Genomic DNA, 19,396 nt, shown 5'->3' on the forward strand with positions numbered 1-19,396 from the left:
ATTAAAGGCATCCACCTGACAAACCAAGTGACTAGACAAAGAGAAAGACTATTTATGGGAAGGGAAGTGCATTGGTCGAATAAACATAAGACATTTAACCACAAGGCCAGTGTTCGAGACCGGTATGCCAAAGACTTTTTGCCAAAACATAACTGGTTTTGGCAACAAAAAAAAAGTTTCCGTACTTATTTAAAGCTCTTTTTTTCATAAATCTAACTAAGTGATTTAGTTAAACTTTTTTCTTTTATAGTGCATTGAACAATAAATTAAAGCAAAAGTTTGTCATGTTGGAAAATATGCTTATTTGCTAAAAATGTAGCTGAAGCCAGCATTTGATTAGCCTAGCTTAGCATTAAGACTGGAAACAGGGTGAAACAGCTAGCTAGGCTCTCAAAGGTAACAGATCTGCGTACCATCACCTCTGAAGTTCACTGATTAAAACGATTATCCTGTTTTGTTTAATCTGTACCACTGTGAAAATACCAATTTAACTTCCTGGAGTCTATACTGCTCCCAGTCAAGAAATATTCCAGCACTAACACCAACAACTTGTACCTTTTCAATGTTGGGTTTTGTAAAATGTAATATGTTTATTAGTGAGCTTTCGAGGTGCTGGATGGCAGATTAGGCAAGCTGTTTTCCGAGTGCCAGTTTTTATGCTAAGCTAAGTGGCTGCTGGTTGTAGCTTCTCATATAGCATACAAACTTAGGAGTGGTATCAATCTTCTCATCCAACTCTCTTCTTCATCTAACAAAGAAGGTTTATAATGATATTTCCCAAATGTTCAACTATTCCTTCAACGACTGACTGATCATTCATCTTTCCAACAGAACTCTCATAACGTCCAGCGGGACCTTCATGAGACTGTCTTCCCGCTGTCGCCTCCCTATGCTCACTACTTTCACCCCAGCCTACCAGTTCTGCCCCCCCATGTCCCTATCTCCCCCTCAGTGTTAACACCACATTGCACCCCTGCCCCCAAACCCTGGTTCCCTTTCCCTCCATCTCATCTAAACCCAACAGACAGGGTGAAGGAGCCGCTGGAGCAGTTGCGCTACCTGGCAGAACAGTACAAGACCACATCTGGATTGACTGAGCCTTTGAACCTCAGCGTCAAAGCATCACGGCGGGAAACCAACAGCAACCCCGCCTCGTCGTTCACCCAACCTTCATCCAGCAAGAGCCCAAAGTTTCTGAATAAACCGTCCCCTCTGTACTCTCCTCATCACCAGCAGGTGGTGAGAGACGATGGGTGTGAGACACAAGATGGAGAAGCAGGTTTAGGAGACTCGTCATGTTCACATCCTGGGAAATTTAGCGAGGCATACGTTGTCGACGTCAAAGCCATGACAGCCTCACGCAGCCCCTCGTATGACTCCGCTCCGACACTGAGAACATACAAAGACGCCACCACAAGGCCACAAAAACCCAGCTCTCCAAAAACAGACTTAACGATCCTTCCGAAAGAAGAAAGAGAGGGGAGTTCTGAAGTAAGGGAGCTCAACTTCAGTCACATACTGCCCAGCTTCTCTCGGGAGAACGGAGGCAAGATGGAAATTGAGGTACCGCTGTCTGTCTTTCATAACTGGCTCAGGCAGTGCGGGTCCTCTACCGCGATGCTCGGAGCGAAGCAGGTACCTTCTCCTCGTCCTCGGGAGGAACACTCAGAAGAAAGAAACCGTTCTGACACAGACTTCCTCCCCACCAACCTGACATTTCACATGAACCTCCAACAACAGAGATCAGCTCCTGAGGATCTAAGGCTGACGCGCAAGAATTTGCCGAGCCCAGCTCAGACTACCAGCAATCAACACAACGCAGGCCAAAATCTATTTACAACCTACAGGCCTTTGCCTTCAGGTGGTATTCTGAAAAGTGCAGCCAGCCAAGAAATCTCTTCATTTGATGTTACTAAATCATTCATCTCCAAACCGCAGAATTTTTGTGATGCCTATGACAAAGAGACCCAGGACTCCCCCATCCTAGTGGACAGTGACTCTAGTCCCCGCACAGTTCAGCAAGACATTGCAGCCTCAACATCCTATAAGGAAGACACAGTCCTGGGGGGGAATAAGGGGTCGGACATGGGTCCCGCGGCGGTTTTTATGTTGAATTCCAGCTCAACATCACAGTTGCAACTCACCAACGAGGAAGTGATGAAGCTGAAGAAAATGATCTCGAGCTCCTCGTGAAGATCAGTTCAGATAATTACACTCCAACACCACATTAAAGCTTACCCACGGTACAATGCTCTTTTTATGTACTGTATCTAACTGAAGTTATCTGTTTGATATATAATAGCATTTAGTTGTCACTCCATATGCATGTGTCAAATAAGCAAAAATTATGATCTGATGAATAATAATAATAATTAATTCCCATCAGGAGCAAATAATTTTTTTCTTTGGTACTGAACATAATTTGTATAATACATTTAATACTGTTATTATTATGTAAATAAATTCAAATAAATAAAATAGAAATGTCATGGATTGATTGTGTGATCCTGTTGTCTTTACATCACACACGGTGTTTTCACACAAATCCAATCGAACAATTACTTTTTTATGATGCTCTTTAATCTTTCCCCTTTGAGTCACACAATATGGAAGAGGCGTAATTAGCGCATCTAAATGCCGTCATAGAAAAAGACAAATTACACCTAGCGCAGAGGTAGTGGCCTCAATCTTTATTTGGGAGGAGGTATGGCGCCAGTGCCATACTACAATGTCTGGTAAACAAACAACATGTTGCTTCCTGTGCCAATTATAAATGCATGGCAACTATTTGGTTTTCTGTGGGAGGAGAGCATTCTGATGTTCTTTTTCTCTCCTCGTTTACTACACAGGGAGAAACTTTGCCTCTAAGCTTTTATATTCAAATCTTTAAATAGTTACCTGTGGCCTTCGTCAGCATTTCATGAACAAACATATTTATAGTAAGCATAAAAACACCAGATAAATAGTGACGTCAATAGAGGATACCTCAATTGTGCTTTACTTAGCTTTTTTTGTTTTTGTTTTGTCATACCTGCATGTGCAGCCTTGTAGTGTTGTTAGAATTATTATTCCTGGATTAAATACGTAATCGACACTCCCATCATTGTATCTATAGACACACTGATTATTGCGTGCAAATTGCTCAACACAACAGTCCTGTTAAAACTATTATGACTCATTGCCCTGGAAAAAGCATTTAATATGAATGTTAAGCCATTAACAAAGGGAGCCATGTTGAACCAGTTACCACTTAACAAGCTCATTCCGGAAGTCAATGTCTGGGTATCAAAACAAGGAACACCGAGTTACACTTCACTAAGGGCTTTTTTAGTTCTACAAGTCACTGAGAAGAATTTACGGAGCTCAATAAAGCAAAAGGCCTTTATTTATTCCAACAAAACCCTCAGGCTTTTAGCAATACAAAAATGTGCTCGCATGGCGCAAATGTTGTCTCGCAGAAGAGGAATAGCCAAAGGCGTTGTATTCGATTGAAATTCATGCTCTTAAAATATTGAGGTTACAGTATGAGAACATTTATTAACATCTTTAGACACAATGAGACCAGATTTACTGGATCTAAGTTCAAAATACTATTACTCAAACTGAGAAAAATTCTCCACATTTCTGCATCACTTTAGTGCGGTACATGTTTACGGACTTTTAAACACACAAGATAATTTAGTTTAGTACAGTTTTCTTTTAGCAACAAATGACACTGTAAGAAAGTGTTAAAAAGGCAAAATGTATTGTATTCTTAGCTCTCAGTGTTTGGTCTTACTATTGGCCATGCCAGACATACTATGGCACTAAATCAGTCAAATTATAGACAGTGATGAGCTACAGCATAACTTGGTAGTACGGCAGAATAGCATCAAACTGTAGTATATTTTGGATCTGATTAGACTATGATCTTGTAAAATGGTGTTTAATTGTGCATTATGGTATACTTTTTGTTTTCTAATTAAAGAATCATACAGTATAGTATATTTTGGGCCTAAGGAATTACATGTAAATGTTTGATGTCTATTTAGGGTTTAACTGTGTTTTTTATGGCCTAACATTTTATTCCTAGATTTGTTTTAATTTGATACAATGAACGTCTTTTTATGTTTTATTATTAGTGCACTGTAAAATATATTGCCATTAAAATCTGCCGAAATTCTAATGCTGAAAAGTCAAATTGCAGCATATTGAACTTTATTTATTGATTTCCTTTTTGCAATCGGTATAAAGATTGCAAAAAGGATCTTTTTGCAATCTTTGTCAGAAAACCCCTGATTTACTGAACTATTCGACTGAAACAGAACCTGAGCAGTGTGCTAGTGTTTCAGTTTTATGAGAGTTATCTGTCAGGCTTCCAGGAGGCGTGGCCAAAAAATAGACAACATCCATCATGCGAAGGGTGCATGACTCAGCAGGGAGATCAAGCATGCCAAACTTCTACAATGGTTTTAATATGCAAGCCTGTCTATTAAAGAAGACAGTTTAATTGTTCAGAATTTTAAATATAGTCTTAGTCTATAGTGATACCTTTTACAGCATCTGGAATCATAAATACTTGTGTTTATGTGTTGTCTAGTGTTTGTACTCGCATGACCTGCCAATCATCTCAGAGAGAAAGCAGGTTGATTTTTTTGTTCAGAACTTTTTTGTACTGGTCTCTCAAACAGTCATTTTTGGGTTAGTATTTCAGACACACTTTGCACTACCTCAATATTGCTGGTTGGGTTAACAGAAGAATGAAAAACATCTGATATAAACAGTAAATTTAATCCCTGCAGATTTTGAAATAGCACCTTTTTTCATGCCCATGTCTGTTTCCTTGACCACAAAAGGAATAAAATCTGAACGGTGTCTCGCTCCTCCACTGCGACCGTAGAAGGGTCATCAATAACTGTAGAAAAAAAGATAAAACACAGAAAGCTAGTACAATGTTACTACAAAACAAATCCTTAGAATAGCATCGAATACGTCTCATTTTATCAGCTCTAATCTGTTTCGGTATGTAATTGGGTGTATGAAATGATTCGGTTTAAACCGCAGTACGAGCTGGGAGGTTGTCAATCTCTCATCTGGGCATTGGTTGGTATGAGGATGTTATCCTCTTCACTTACCAGCATTGTCAGATTAACTTTGACAAAGACATAATTATACAGGTGATCTGCCTTGCCACCCAGAGAGGAGGAAGTGTATGTCACATTTGTTTTTGAGCGTTTGCCCACTAATCATACTGATTTACAACAGCACAGTGACTCACTAAAATATTGTTATACACTACGATTTTATAGCTCATGTGATCATAAATAATTTTCTACTTAAAATTGAACATAACACTTGTATTATCTCTGCAAAACGTTTTTTTTTATAGATTCAAGGAAATGAGATGTAAGATAATGTATATGTAAACCAGCGACAGTTAGAGAATCAGCGGTGACTCATCTGCCATTCTTCACTGACAAGCCAGGCAATGTTACCAGCAGCAAACTGGTGTTTAACCTACCGCTGCATACAACATGGCCGTGCACACAATACGCAGAAAGGTCTCACTCATTCCTAGAATACTGAATAAAAACAAACATTCCAGACAGCTGGAAAAAAACAAAAACGCACACTTGAGGCATTCAAAGTAAAAATCTTTGTCCTCTTCTTAACTTGTTACTTAACTATCAAGATCTCCCATACAACCTGTTCTCCTGGACATCTTGATCTCTGCACACAAACCGCCACACTGTCGAACTATATCATCGGTGGCATCTGACACCGAAGCACATTACGTGCAGACTTGCAGACTTTTTGCCATTCTGACATGTCTGACAATTGTCTGGAAAGCAGTCAGTGTTTGATGACATAGACCATCTTCCGTAACCGCTTATCCAGTTAAGGGTCGCGGGGGTGCTGGAGATGACATAGACCACATTGTGTAAATGAATCATTCTGGGTTTCAGTCAAAGAGATATGTATCTTGCTTGACACTGATGTCCCGTGTTTGGTCATGTCACTGCTGACTTCATTGGTGCATGAAAGAACAGTTTGTGCCCTGTGTCATTGTTCATTATTGCTTTTTCCATGAGTGAACCAACTGACCAAACAAGACATGATAATATGTAATTACAACTCATAAAGCCTGTATCACATCAGAGCTCTATAATAGAATCCAACATAGAGAATGCTAACAAATATAGCACCTTTAAGGACTTAAAAGATCTGAAACCTCAATGAACTGTCAGATATCATTACTAAGAATTTATCTCTCACATATCTCTGTTGTTGATATATTTTGTCCATTGACATGTTGACAGAAAAATATGCAAAATACACATATGGTTTTAGTATGATGGTGGGAATTTGCTTTTCACTCAACACGTTTTGTCTTCCCAGGGAGAGTCAAATTTATACAGATATATTTTTGCCCGTATTTTGTGACCTCAGTGTTTATTTTCATGCCTCGGAGTCAGTAGCGTGTCCTGGTGTTTCCAGTTACAATGCAAACCATGCTGGACTGTCACAACAAACAAAGAGATTAACTGTGTCCAAGTGACCATTCGAAGATTGTGAAATTCATGCCGCTGTAAAAATGTGAATTGTCTGCTGTGGCAGGAAAGACTACCTTTCCTTGTAGTAGGAAGAGAGCAAAGTGCGGATCTCAACGGATAAATCCGGAACCACAAGACCCTCACCGGGAGAGGGGGGTGTTACTGAAAAAGACAAGCAAGAAAAAAAAGACAAAAGGGGGTCATTTAAATGTTACATTTCAAAGATAGAAAACTCTATATCAAATGTTTTAAACACCTCCGTTTGTGACAGGATTTTTTTTTTGTGTGCTGCTTATCTGAGTTTTTGTCTTTCTTGCAGCCTGTCTTAATGATTGTAATTCTCTTTAAAAAAACAACAACATTTAAACACATTGGGTGCTATTATAATATAATTTTTTCCAATCTGCATGATGTTTTTGTCAGCAGGTGGTGGCAACAATGTACTATTCCCTCAGACATTGTTCCCGTTCTTTGTTGGGCAGCATTAGTTATCTTTTAGATCTCACTATTTACTCAAACCTGTTCTGTTTTCAGCCCTGGCTTCACTCCAACTTGCAGATGAAGGGTGACGGTGTGCAAATAAGGCATTGCATTCCAGGTCATTATGTTGTCAAAGCGGACAGATTTGCTACAAGTCGTGGCACATCTTCCCTGCTGTTTGAGGCAGCCATTAGTTTTCTTTCTTCCCCACACGATACGGAAATTCATGTCAGATTTGTCAAATTTCGCTTGGAGTTGTCACTCACAGTGAAGATTAAGTCTGCATGAGGGCAGCTATAGTCATCCCTTTTTATTTTAAGAATGGATCACATATCAGTCAATTCTGCAATTCCTTCCTAACTCTGAAGAACTAATGTATTTCATGTCATTGTTTTTGTTTTAAGGCCAGCAACTTTGCTTTTTTGGTTCACTTTCACTGCTTTCATCAATTCAGTTTATGGCAAGAGCAAAAAACTCCAAAAAATCCACAGTATACTACCTGTAAGTGCACCAGCAAGTGACTACTTGGTGAACATTGTGCAGCATTTAGCAGTTCAAGAGACAGATATTTCCCTCAAGACTTAGTGGTGGGAAAAAGCAATATTAAAACTCTTTTTTTGTGCACAAAAGTACATTTGTCAGGTGGAATTAGACACATCTCCAAATAAAATATAATAAACTTGTTTGAATACCCACCTTTAGCAAGATTCAAGAGTCTGCTAATAGATTTAAATACATACACAAATGAACAAAAACAATCTGAAGGACTGGAATTGCAGTGGGTCTGTTTGTGTCACACTACCTATTTCATGGTATAGCGATCCCTGCTTCACTGGAATGGCTTTCCGGGAGCTCTGCGTTTCAATCTTCATGAGGTGATCACAACACTGCTTCCACTGGCCTGCAACAAATAGTATATGCAGTGATTTCCAAAGCATGGTAATGGCAAAGCTTTTGACGGTTACTTTAACATCAGCTTCTGTCTCTCTGCAATTAATCATTCTGTGAAAATTTTTTAACAAGGTGCTGGCGTCTCAAAGCATGATGATAACATGGAATATAGAAGGCTATAGACACAATGTCATACCTGCCATACCACATACCAGGCAGCTCTAGGCGATAATAACGTTTGAGCACATGCCAGCGTTCTCCGTGTTCTTATTATATTCTTGAGGACCTCATTCTCAGAACTGTCTTTATGTGCTGTGCTGGTGTCTATTAGTGGAAGTTGAATATGTGCTGCAAGCAAACGGCTGTAAATATAATACAATTCCATCTTATATCAAGGATGATGAGGTCAAACCAGAAGGTCCCATACAAGGAGCGTTGTAAAGGGGAATGTAGTTGCAGTCAAATGAGATAAGTGATCTTTGCAGGAGGTAAATAGCTGATGAGTAAAAATGACTTCAATTTAGTTTCCACACATGTAATTTGTGACCGTGCATTTGTAAATGCCTGAGGAAGGTTAGATAGTTTGGATTTGGGATATACAGATCATTTCTTTCCAAAGTGTTATGATAAATGAGAAACGGTAAACTAAAGATTGCTGACAAACAAACAGAGCATTGTTCAAACCAAGGTGTGGCACACATCACACATACACCTATTATTCACACTATATTGCTTTGACACACACAAGCCTGTTTTCTCTGTACAACAACAACAGCAAAGGGGGAAAAGAAATTGGGGCTATAACACAAAATGCAATTGCTCCCTGCAAACAGTGCCTTATTAAAGCAGATTTATTCCATAACTTAATACTCTGAAACACACTGAGGCATAAAGATGTAGCTCCAGGGTCATACCTTTGGTTAAAGTACTCTGAGACTTGGAGAAATCATAGAAATGCATCTGTATCTGTGAAGTAAATGTTGATGTATTCCACAATGTAAAGATTCACGGACAAATAAAGAACGTGTTGGTAAATTGCACATCTCTTGCAACCTCTAGCTGACCTGTCTCCAAGACATTTCACAAAACGTAATTGCACTAATACCATTATAGCACAAAACATGCTCATAAAGTTATGCTGCAAGATTGCATTAGGACATTGTATGCATGTGATTGCAATTAACCCATGTGGCAAAGCATAAATGATTCCTTTGCACTAAGAATAAAGAACAAGTGAGAAAAATAAAAAAAACAGTTTGAGGTCCCAAGCTACAAGTCCTGACCAGAGGCATTACTCAAAACTTCAGGCAAGGATTTGAAACATGATCGAGAGAAACTGGTTTGGGGATTTTTGATACGCCATTGATGCGCTTCAGTTCCCACCAACCATTTAAAGACGCTATCAATTTCATTGTATCAGCCATATTTAAACACAATGACAACTAATTGGCACCAGTCTTTTGGATCCACACAGTTTGCTTACTCAATCGTATTTGCTTGTTCAACAACACTGAAACATCCGATACCAATGTAGGACATTTTTACAGGCTGTGAAAGCGACACTGGTATTGGTTACACCTTGTAAGTCTGTGTGTGTGTGTGTGTGTGTGTGTGTGTGTGTGTGTGTGTGTGTGTGTGTGTGTGTGTGTGTGTGTGTCATCCTGGCAAAAAATGTAGTCCTACCCACTGTAGCAGGAACTCAGCAGGAACAACCTGCCCAGAACCAAACAGCAGACAGACAAAGATGGTGATCAACTGCTGAATATAGTGGTTATAAATGGTTATGTCGCTTTGTGTTTGTTGGATGTGTAAATAAGCAACTGTATGCATGCATGATAGATTAGTAAGGTGATATTATGTTTTAGCTTCTGCAGGTGTAGGATTACTCTTAAGTATGGCTGCTAATCCCTCATGAATCAGGTTATTCATCCAGCGCTGTAGTGCCACAGTTGGATGGGAAGCCTGCCAGGGATTGTATCAGTTACACAAAGAACAGGTATAGATATGACGCTGGGAATTATTAGCCAATATGTAAAGCTGCTCTGTAGGACACCAACGTGCTATAAAATAGAATAAAACCTTTTTTTCCTGTTTACTTTTTTGCCACTTTTCACAAAATTTGATGCTCTGCAAAATTTGGTCAGGGTTGAATCAAGTATGTGGAAAAAGTAAAACTTAAATTGAATGAAACTACAGCCACATTGTCTTATGGTGGTGCTTGGAGGCAACATGAAAAAACAAAAAAACAACTCATCCCCTGTCTGACATACCACTGTCGAAGACTTTGGAATGTGTCAATGTCATTAAACTAGGTCATGCAAAATAAATTCTGGCTAGGACCTTATCATCATGTTTGGGTGCACCATAATCAAAATTTGGAAACCACCACTTCCCCTTAACGTAACTTTAAATATGTATAACTACATTTACTGTCCTACTTCTTGTAGCTGTCGCCAATTTAATAGAAGTTTATTTAGACTCCGAAACAATGGAGACTGATTTTAGAGGTGTCACTAAGCTTTTACCACACTAGTATGTCACCGAACTATGTAACCAGACAGACAGACAGATATATAACAAAATATGATAATTTAACCGCCTATACATAAATAGAGTGTTACTTTTTGGTCATATTCACAAGACGAGGAAGTAAAGACCAGTAAACATTATCTCAGTCAGACATCAGACAAATATTTCCTTTGTGACACACTATTGATTACATGAAATGCCTCATAAAAGAATGACGTCCTGCAGGTATCGGCAGGTGTTCTTAAAATAAACACACAGAGTCTAATGAAGATCCCCTCTAACCATTCCCGGGTGTAGACACTTCTTATGACGCAAGTGTGTGCTGCCTGTGGAACGGTGACAAGATTGTTAATGTCATTTCTTCCGGAAAGGCAACTCTGAAGGCTCTACATCACTGGCACCATTTAAAAGTTGGTGTTTTACAATGAAAAGGTCATCACAAAGAGCTAAAAGGTATTCTGTTGCATGTGGATGCTGAGAATTAGATGAGAAGATAGATAACTCTCATTCCTGTCTAATGCTAAATATGAAGCTGCAGCTAGCAGGTGATATGTCGGCCATAGTATCTACCTATATAATTTGTGTTGATTTTGGCGGTCCCTGTGGACGAAAGTGGTAATGTTTGAGTCTGAGCTGAAGGAGCATTACGAATAACTACATAGTAATAGACTATTGTATGTAGGTAATTTAGAGGCACCTGTATTACATTGAGACTGTTTCATAACCAGTTAAAAGTTCCTCAAGGGATTTTTGAAGTACCAAAAGTTAAAGTAGGCTACTCATTACGCAGACTGGTTTATCTCAAAATAATAATAGCTATATTATTCATATATATTATATTATTGATGCATTTATGTGTTCATTACTTGAATGTTGCAACTGGTAAAGGTGAAGCTAATCTTTACTACTTTATAGACTAAATAACTATACTATATATTATTTAAAAATACATCAAAGTTTATGTTGAGTTATATATACATATATATATAATGTGAATCTGTAGCTAGGAACTAATATTGTCAAATAAATGTAGTGGATTGAAAAGAACAATACTTCTCCCTGACATGCATTTGAATAGAAGTAAAAATAGTTACATAAAATGGAGATTCTCAAGTAAAGTACAAGTACCTCAAAATTGTACTTACTTGAGCAGCCTAAATGTAGTTAAATTCTTCATAGAGCTAGTCTCTTAATTGTGCACTCAAACTGCACCAGAGGGCCATGTTCAAATCCTCCAGTGTGGAAGCTGCTGCTAGGAGTTGTGGTCGGAAGGCGATCGGTGCCTGTCGTGGCGGCAATCCAAGAACCCGCTGGTGGACACCAGCGGTGAAGGAGGCCGTCAAGCTGAAGAAGGAGGCCTTTCAGGCTTGGTTGGCCGAGGGGTCTCCTGAATCAGCAGGCAGGTACCGGTTGGCCAGAAGGGCTGCAGCTGCGGCGGTTGCTGAGGCAAAAACCCGGGTGTGGGAGGAGTTCGGCGAGGCCATGGAGAAGGACTTGCGAATGGCCTCAAGGAAGTTCTGGCAAACCGTGAGACGACTCAGAAAGGGGAAACAGGGCTTTTCTCAGGCTGTGCTCAGCAAGGGGGGAGAACTGCAGACCCGGACTGGGGATATTGTCGAGCGGTGGAAAGAACACTTTGAGGAACTCCTGAACCCGACCAACACGTCCTCTGTGGAAGAGGCAGAGTCTGAAGACTCAGGGGAAGTCTCGTCCATATGCTTGGCGGAGGTCGTTGAGGTAGTTAAAAAGCTCTTCAGCGGCAAAGCGCCAGGAGTGGATGAGATTCGACCGGAGGTGCTAAAGGCTCTGGACATTGTTGGGCTGTCTTGGTTGACACGTCTCTTCACTGTCGTGTGGAAGTCGGGTACAGTGCCTGTGGAGTGGCAGACCGGGGTGGTGGTTCCCATTTTCAAAAAGGGGGACCGGAGAGTGTGCTCCAATTATAGGGGTATCACACTGCTCAGCCTCCCCGGGAAAGTTTACTCCAGGGTGCTGGAAAGGAGGCTCCGACCGATTGTCGAACCTCAGATTCAGGAGGAGCAATGTGGATTCCGTCCTGGACGTGGAACAGCGGACCAGCTCTTTACCCTTGCAGGTCTATTGGAGGGTGCATGGGAGTTTGCTCATCCAGTCTGCATGTGTTTTGTGGACTTGGAGAAGGCCTTCGACCGTGTCCCTCGGGGAGTCCTGTGGGGGTACTGCGGGAATATGGGGTACCTGGTTCGTTACTACGAGCCATTCGGTCCTTGTATGACCAAAGTGAGAGCTGTGTCCGGATACTCGGCACAAAGTCGAGCTGGTTCCCAGTGCGTGTTGGCCTCCGCCAGGGCTGCCCATTGTCACCAATCCTGTTTGTGATTTTCATGGACAGGATTTCAAGGTGCAGCCGGGGGGAGGAGAGTTTCCGGTTTGGGGACCTCAGAATCGCATCCCTGCTTTTTGCAGATGATGTGGTTCTGTTGGCTTCTTCAGAACGTGACCTCCAGCACGCACTGGGGCGGTTCACAGCCGAGTGTGAAGCGGTCGGGATGAGAGTCAGTACCTCCAAGTCTGAGGCCATGGTTCTCTTCCGGAAAACGGTGGATTGCACCCTCTGGGTTGGGAGTGAGTCACTGCCCCAAGCGAGGGAGTTCAAGTATCTCGGGATCTTATTCACGAGTGAGGGTAAAATGGAGCGGGAGATGGACAGGCGGTTCGGTGCAGCGTCAGCAGTGATGCGGGCGTTGTACCGGACCGTTTTGGTGAAGAAGGAGCTGAGCCGAAAGGCAAAGCTCTCGATTTACCAGTCCATCTACGTTCCAACCCTCACCTATGGTCATGAGCTTTGGGTAGTGACCGAAAGAATGAGATCGCGAATACAAGCGGCCGAAATGAGCTTCCTTCGTAGGGTGGCTGGGCTCAGCCTTAGAGATAGGGTGAGGAGCTCAGACATCCGGAGGGAGCTCGGAGTAGAGCTGCTGCTCCTTCGCGTCGAAAGGGGCCAGCTGAGGTGGCTCGGGCATCTGATCAGGATGCCTCCTGGACGCCTCCCTTTAGAGGTTTTCCAGGCACGTCCAACTGGTTACTACATTAGTGTACCTATAATTATGCATCTAATAATAACAAATGTAGGAGACTATGCAGTGTAACTTTGGAAGATCTCTAATTGTAAAAAATAGTTGACTCCTTGAAGTGCACATGCTGTTCTGGGCAGGACCACTCAAAGTCAGGGCGTGACAAAGCACTTCATCATTAATGGTGACACCAAGGCAAACAGCTTCTTTCTTGGATGGTGGCCTAAATTCGCACATTGTTGCTTGTAGCTGGGGATTAGCCACAGTTCAGTTTTATTAATGGAGGCCTTACTCATGTTGAAGACGTGTTGGCTGATGGCCTCGTTCCAACGCTTCCCGTCTTCAGGTGTGTGCGTGGTCAGCGTATAGGTCACATCCTCTCCATGATGTTTTGTGCTGATACATATACTCTGGCAATGGGCTGGGTCGCTCTCTGACACGCAGACAACACTATCCTGTCAGAACAAAACAACACAATTATTAAAATATAATTAATTAATAAAATATTTACTAATAACTTTCACAGCCAATTATTCTGATAATCTGGTTGGATTTTTTTCTGATACACATGTTGAAGTACTAAAGGTGTGTTTTTGATGATACAAATTGCCAACTGAGATACTAATAGCTTACTTGTCTAATGAAAAAATGACTCAACAGCTTTAACTGCAGTTTGACTGAAGCTCATAGCAAATGTGCTGCTGACAAAAACATACTTTTACATACATATAGCCGGTGTAGGAGTACATTTAAATAAGACCCTACAATACAGACTATTTTACTTTTTATTGCATTTTCTTAACCTACAGTAGGGGTCAGACCTCATTCAACAGGTCACAAGGTAAATCTGGGTCAATGCGACAGGAAGGAAGGAAATAGAAAGTTCTGTAATACAAATCTGTATTATTAAGTTTTGGGCTTTTCTTGGCTGTTTTGCAAAATATTTGATCATTTTACCTCTTTGAGTTTTTTTAAATGACATAATCTGAGCGGTTTAGAGGGGAACTCAAAGCCACCAAGTCTGAAACATCTGAAACATTTGTACACTAGCCAAAAAGTAGAACAATAACAATTGTGTCTCACTCTATAAACCTTTCCAATGATGCAATGTAAACGTTGTAACTTGTTACTTCAACTGTCTGATAGATAAATGGGATGAGAAAGAGTAAAAGTACAAACTAGCATAAAATGAAAACACCTAAATTAAGTTTAAGTACTTTAGGATTGTAGAAACAATTGTAAAATATTTTGGAAATATTACATTCCACAGTTTAAACGGTTAAAAGTGAACAAAATGTTCCAATCTTAAAATATACACCATTACAGCAGGTTTCCTCTCATGTTTCATTAATTCAGTGTATTTTTCTAGCCTCGGCTTGTTATTATAATCAACATGGGCAATAGTGTAAATGAATCCATCTATTTATTCCTAACACTTTGCTCATTTAGAACCAACCTTTCTGATGGGGATTACTAGTAATGGCTTCTCCTCAGACTCCAGGTCTTCTTCATTCTTATAGCAGAGAAGATTTTGGCCCCTGAGGACGCCATAGACATTTTCACAGCAATTAAGGTCTTCTCCAAGCTGAAAGAGAACATGGAGTAATTTGATACAGTGAATAATAAGGTGGATATAATAATAAAAATAATCACAAAGCAGGACAATATATGAAAATAAAGTCACCTTAACCTCCAGCTGGCCACTTATGATTGGATGAATCATGCACAGAGGCTGAGCTACTAGGCAGCAGCACATACTGCCATACAGAGGCAACCAGAATGGATTATCCTCTAGAAAAAACAAACAGATCAGGGATTAATTTACAGGAGGAGAGGAGGAGACAAAAAGAGGAGAGGAAACAAGAAGAAGAGAGGATTTAAAACTCACCTGTTGCTGCTAGAGACAAATCATGCGTCTTGAAACCTTCCTGGACGTGTTCGATTCTCAGTGTTGTGTGAGCCAGCAGGTTATACTTGAGACCCCTTCAGATAGAAAGCATTGGGAAAAAATCAAGGTGACATTGAGTTATGAAAATATTAAATATAAATATATAGTGCATTTCAGGGGGAACTGTCATCCTCACAGTGCTGACAGGTCAGGGGATAAAGGCGGCAGCACACTTCCAGGTCCTGAGTTTCCTCCACTGGATCCACAAACAGCTGCAGACTCGAACGCAGCACGGATCTTTTTCCCAGAGGAGGATCCCACTGTGGCCCCCAGACAGCTCACTCTCCTGGGTCCTATAGCCCCCGGGGAGAAATACTCGACCACACAGCTGCTGTACAGCTCAACACGAAGCTGGAAATCTGGACCTACCTCTTTGCTGCTTAAACACATTTTTACAAAGGACAAATGAAATGTCTTTTAAGTGGGATGGGACAAAAACTGAACCTCTTAAACAAGTGACTTACAATATGATAGTGCCTTCAAAACAAATGTCGGTTAAAGTCCTGTCCACCATCACCAGATCAGTGTCATGGATCTCTGTGCCACACTGAAGCAGGCAGAAAACAGCACAGCGCTGCAGCTCTGCAAGTAAAAAACTGCAACTGATTCTGAAGGTCTTAAAACATATTTATTTCCCCTAATGACGTACAATCATGCAGGTCTTTTCAGTGCACTTTAATAAACTTTTACCAAAATGATATCTGGCAAAAGGATAAGGAATTATAGTGAGGTCAACAAAGCCTCATTCATTGCAATCAGTTCCCTTTACAACAACATCCTGACTTACCTCCTTTGTTTTTGAAGTACTCCGAGTCCTTCCACATCAGTGGGATTCGCAGGTCTACAGAGTAAAAAATTAGAAAGTCAGGTTCAAGCTATTTTTTTTTTACAAATTTGTGGCAAGATATTTCGTTAACACCCACCTGAAAGGGATATTTTTCCCAGACATGGCAAAACATCTTCAGATGGCCTGCAGCACAATAGGTATCATTAGATCATCTGTTCAACTGCTACACATACCATATAGTCATGTACAGAATAGAGTAGAACCAATACATCTATTATGCAATCTTAACAAAGCTGAACATTTGTATTCTACTGAATCGCATTTAATTAAAACCTTAAGTGCCCCCAGTATCCATTATTACATACATAGCTTGTGCTTGTAAACTCAGTATGCATATGTGTAATGTTACGTTCACATTTACATTATAAACACATTCATTAATCAGGTTAATCCGCATAAACAAAGGCTTGTTTGGGGAATTTAGGGACTCCAGGGTTTGAAAAAGTGAACTTGTCTGACCTCTAGTGGCCGATAGGAGGCATGGCAATGTCCACAAACACTTCTACTCTGCAATACAACTGCAGAACAGTCTTGTATCTCTCTGCACTGATAATAGATCTATTGTCTGTCTGTTTATCCACTCATACAATACATCATTGCACTCCATCTGACCTGCGTCCCACTCTCTGCAGTATTTGAGCCTTCCTCATCTTCTGCAGTTGGCTGAGCAGGGCCAGGATGCGGGCGTTGCAGGTGAGCAGACTCTTGGAGGCCTCCAGGGCCTGCTCTCTCCTGGAACAGGCTGCCAGGAGCTTGCTGGCCCCCTCCCGCATTCGCACCTCCCTCTCGATCTGCTTCAGCACCTCTTCGTCCTGTCAGAGATAAGTGGGAGGAAAAAAAGGGTTTTCTTTTAATCAAAACTATCAGTATTCATATTCTTTTGACTAAAAAAAGCTTAGAATATTTGGAGGCTGGTACTGAGAATTAGCTGCTGTCCATGAACAGAAGAGTCAAACAGTCAAAGCATCACTGGCCACACTGGCCCAGACTGAAATCTCTCAACAACTATTGGATGGATTGACATGCGTCTTTGTACGGAGTGATACAATGATATTTTATCTGACACAACCAGCAAGTCTTCATTTATCCACTAAAATAGCTCAACATCTTGAAGGGTTTGCGCTTTATTGTCTAGGAACCATGACAATTCATCCTGACCTCTGACTTCTTTACCATGTTATTTTTAGAGAAATGTTTTGACCACTATTGGATGGATTGGCCATTACATTTTGTAAAAGAATTCATGTTCGTCTAAGGTTGAATTTTAATCACGAAGTTGATCTCCCGACTTATCTATACGCCTTCATCAAGCAAAAAAATGTGCCCTCTCAAATGCTCTCGCAAAACGAATGACGTTCCCATCAGCCTCGGCTCTACTTTATCTTAAGTGCATACCTACACGCAAACCTGAGATGGTAAACATCACACCTGCTGAACATCAGCATGTTAACACTGTGAGCATGTTAGCATGCTGACGTCACCGTTTAGCCCAAAGCACAACGGTGCCTAAGCACAGCCTCGTGGAGGAGTCGCTTAAAGGGTGTAGACTGCTTATTGGATGTGTCATAATGTGATTTATGTGTGTGGTTAGTAATTCCAATTTCGAGCTGTTATACAGACAGTAAAACGAATGAATAGCACAGTAAATTAAAGTGGTAGTCACTATTGTCGGCCTTGTAACTTTCACACACCCTGCTGATCCTTCTGGTAACAGGCTGCAAACACACTGACGCAGGCCTGTGACATAAGAGTCCCGACCACATCCAGGGATCACTTTATCCCTGGATGTGGTCCAGCTGTTAGAGCCCAAAGACTTAACTCATTTGAGGTGAGCAATGACAAGGCGTCTGTTGCTGAAATGTAGTTCCTCACAATAGACTATAATACCCCTTTGTCTTTTTTGGTAACAACAGATGTAGATATTCTTTGAATAGTGGAAAAAAAAAAACAATAACATGCATGTAGCAATCGGAAAAGTCTTCCAAAGCACGATTTTTTCAGTCTCTTGTTTAGAGTGCCGTTTTATGTGGCCTTTAAAATGTGTTGTCATGACGATTAAGAGCCTGTAGAAATAACCATGTATATGCGATTACGCTAGATTTGTTATTAGACATACACCTATATACAATGTGGTTTCTTCTGAATGAACAAATCAGTGAGTTGATACGCTTCAGGTGATTCTTCTAAGGCAACATAACATTTTCCAATTGGCATACAAGCCGGTGTTACATAGAGTTACCGGTTGCTTAATTGGGCACAGTTTTTGGAGGTTGACTATATTTTCACATGCCATAAGTGTGAGGTGAAGTACAGCTTTAGGGATCAGAAGGTTTTTGCATAATTCAGTCATGTTCTTTTGAGCCTAAGCCATGGTCATAAATTGTGATTTTGCTCTGATCCTAAATAATTACATAACCTGTATTTCTGTCAACTGATTTAGCAAAAAGTGTTAATGTTTAATTTGTATTATATTACAATACCTTTCAAATAGTTCATAGATCATACTGGAAACTGTTGATTATTTGTCATCAACTTTCTTTCACAGAAACACAGTACATAACATCTGTTAACGAAACACAAATCATTTGAGATTTTTGATCTGCAGATACATCCATGTAAAATGACAATTACCTGTAAACAAAGAAAAAGTACATTTGGTACATACTGTAAATAAACTTTTCTCACTTACCTGGGTGTTATCGCCCATGTTCCCTCTCTGCAGAGCCTCAGAGGTCTGCTGCAGCCTCTGTGCAGTCAGCAGGCGGTTAAGTGAGTGGAGCAGCTAATCTCACAGCTGACTGACTGAGTGTTGGAGTGGACCTGTGGACGGAACAGTTAGTTACTCAACAGAGATCAAAACAGTCTTAAGCCTCACTACAACAGGCTGCAGTATGAGGGATTAGAGGAGGCTCAAACCTTCGTCTCCTATTCCGTCAGCTGTATCACATGCAGCAATGAATTCCTAAATACAGGGACTCACAATGATACCATAGAATCGACTGAATGTTTACAATATCTCAATACACATTCATTGAAAGAAGACATTTATTTTGGCTAAAAAAAACATTTAATACAAGTTAATGGTAATAAAATAATTTAACTCTTCAGAGACATA

The 19,396-nt window shown here is 40.6% G+C and overlaps 1 protein-coding gene across 1 annotated transcript; it reads right to left on the reverse strand.

Moving 5' to 3' along the window:
* Window positions 1–6,603: 6,603 nt before the first annotated feature.
* LOC129102756 (rhotekin-like) lies at window positions 6,604–18,988 on the reverse strand. Its single transcript, XM_054613025.1, has 12 exons — window positions 18,971–18,988; window positions 16,894–17,093; window positions 16,358–16,404; window positions 16,222–16,275; window positions 15,899–16,016; window positions 15,571–15,813; window positions 15,375–15,469; window positions 15,171–15,277; window positions 14,943–15,071; window positions 13,779–13,941; window positions 7,816–7,914; window positions 6,604–6,695 (listed from the first exon to the last, which is right to left on the reverse strand). The coding sequence occupies exons 1-12, from the start codon at window positions 18,986–18,988 to the stop codon at window positions 6,604–6,606; spliced, it is 1,365 nt and encodes a 454-aa protein (XP_054469000.1).
* Between the last annotated feature and the right edge of the window lie 408 nt (window positions 18,989–19,396).

This window comes from Anoplopoma fimbria, chromosome 14 (genome assembly GCF_027596085.1).
Source record: "Anoplopoma fimbria isolate UVic2021 breed Golden Eagle Sablefish chromosome 14, Afim_UVic_2022, whole genome shotgun sequence".
Taxonomy (NCBI): domain Eukaryota; kingdom Metazoa; phylum Chordata; class Actinopteri; order Perciformes; family Anoplopomatidae; genus Anoplopoma; species Anoplopoma fimbria.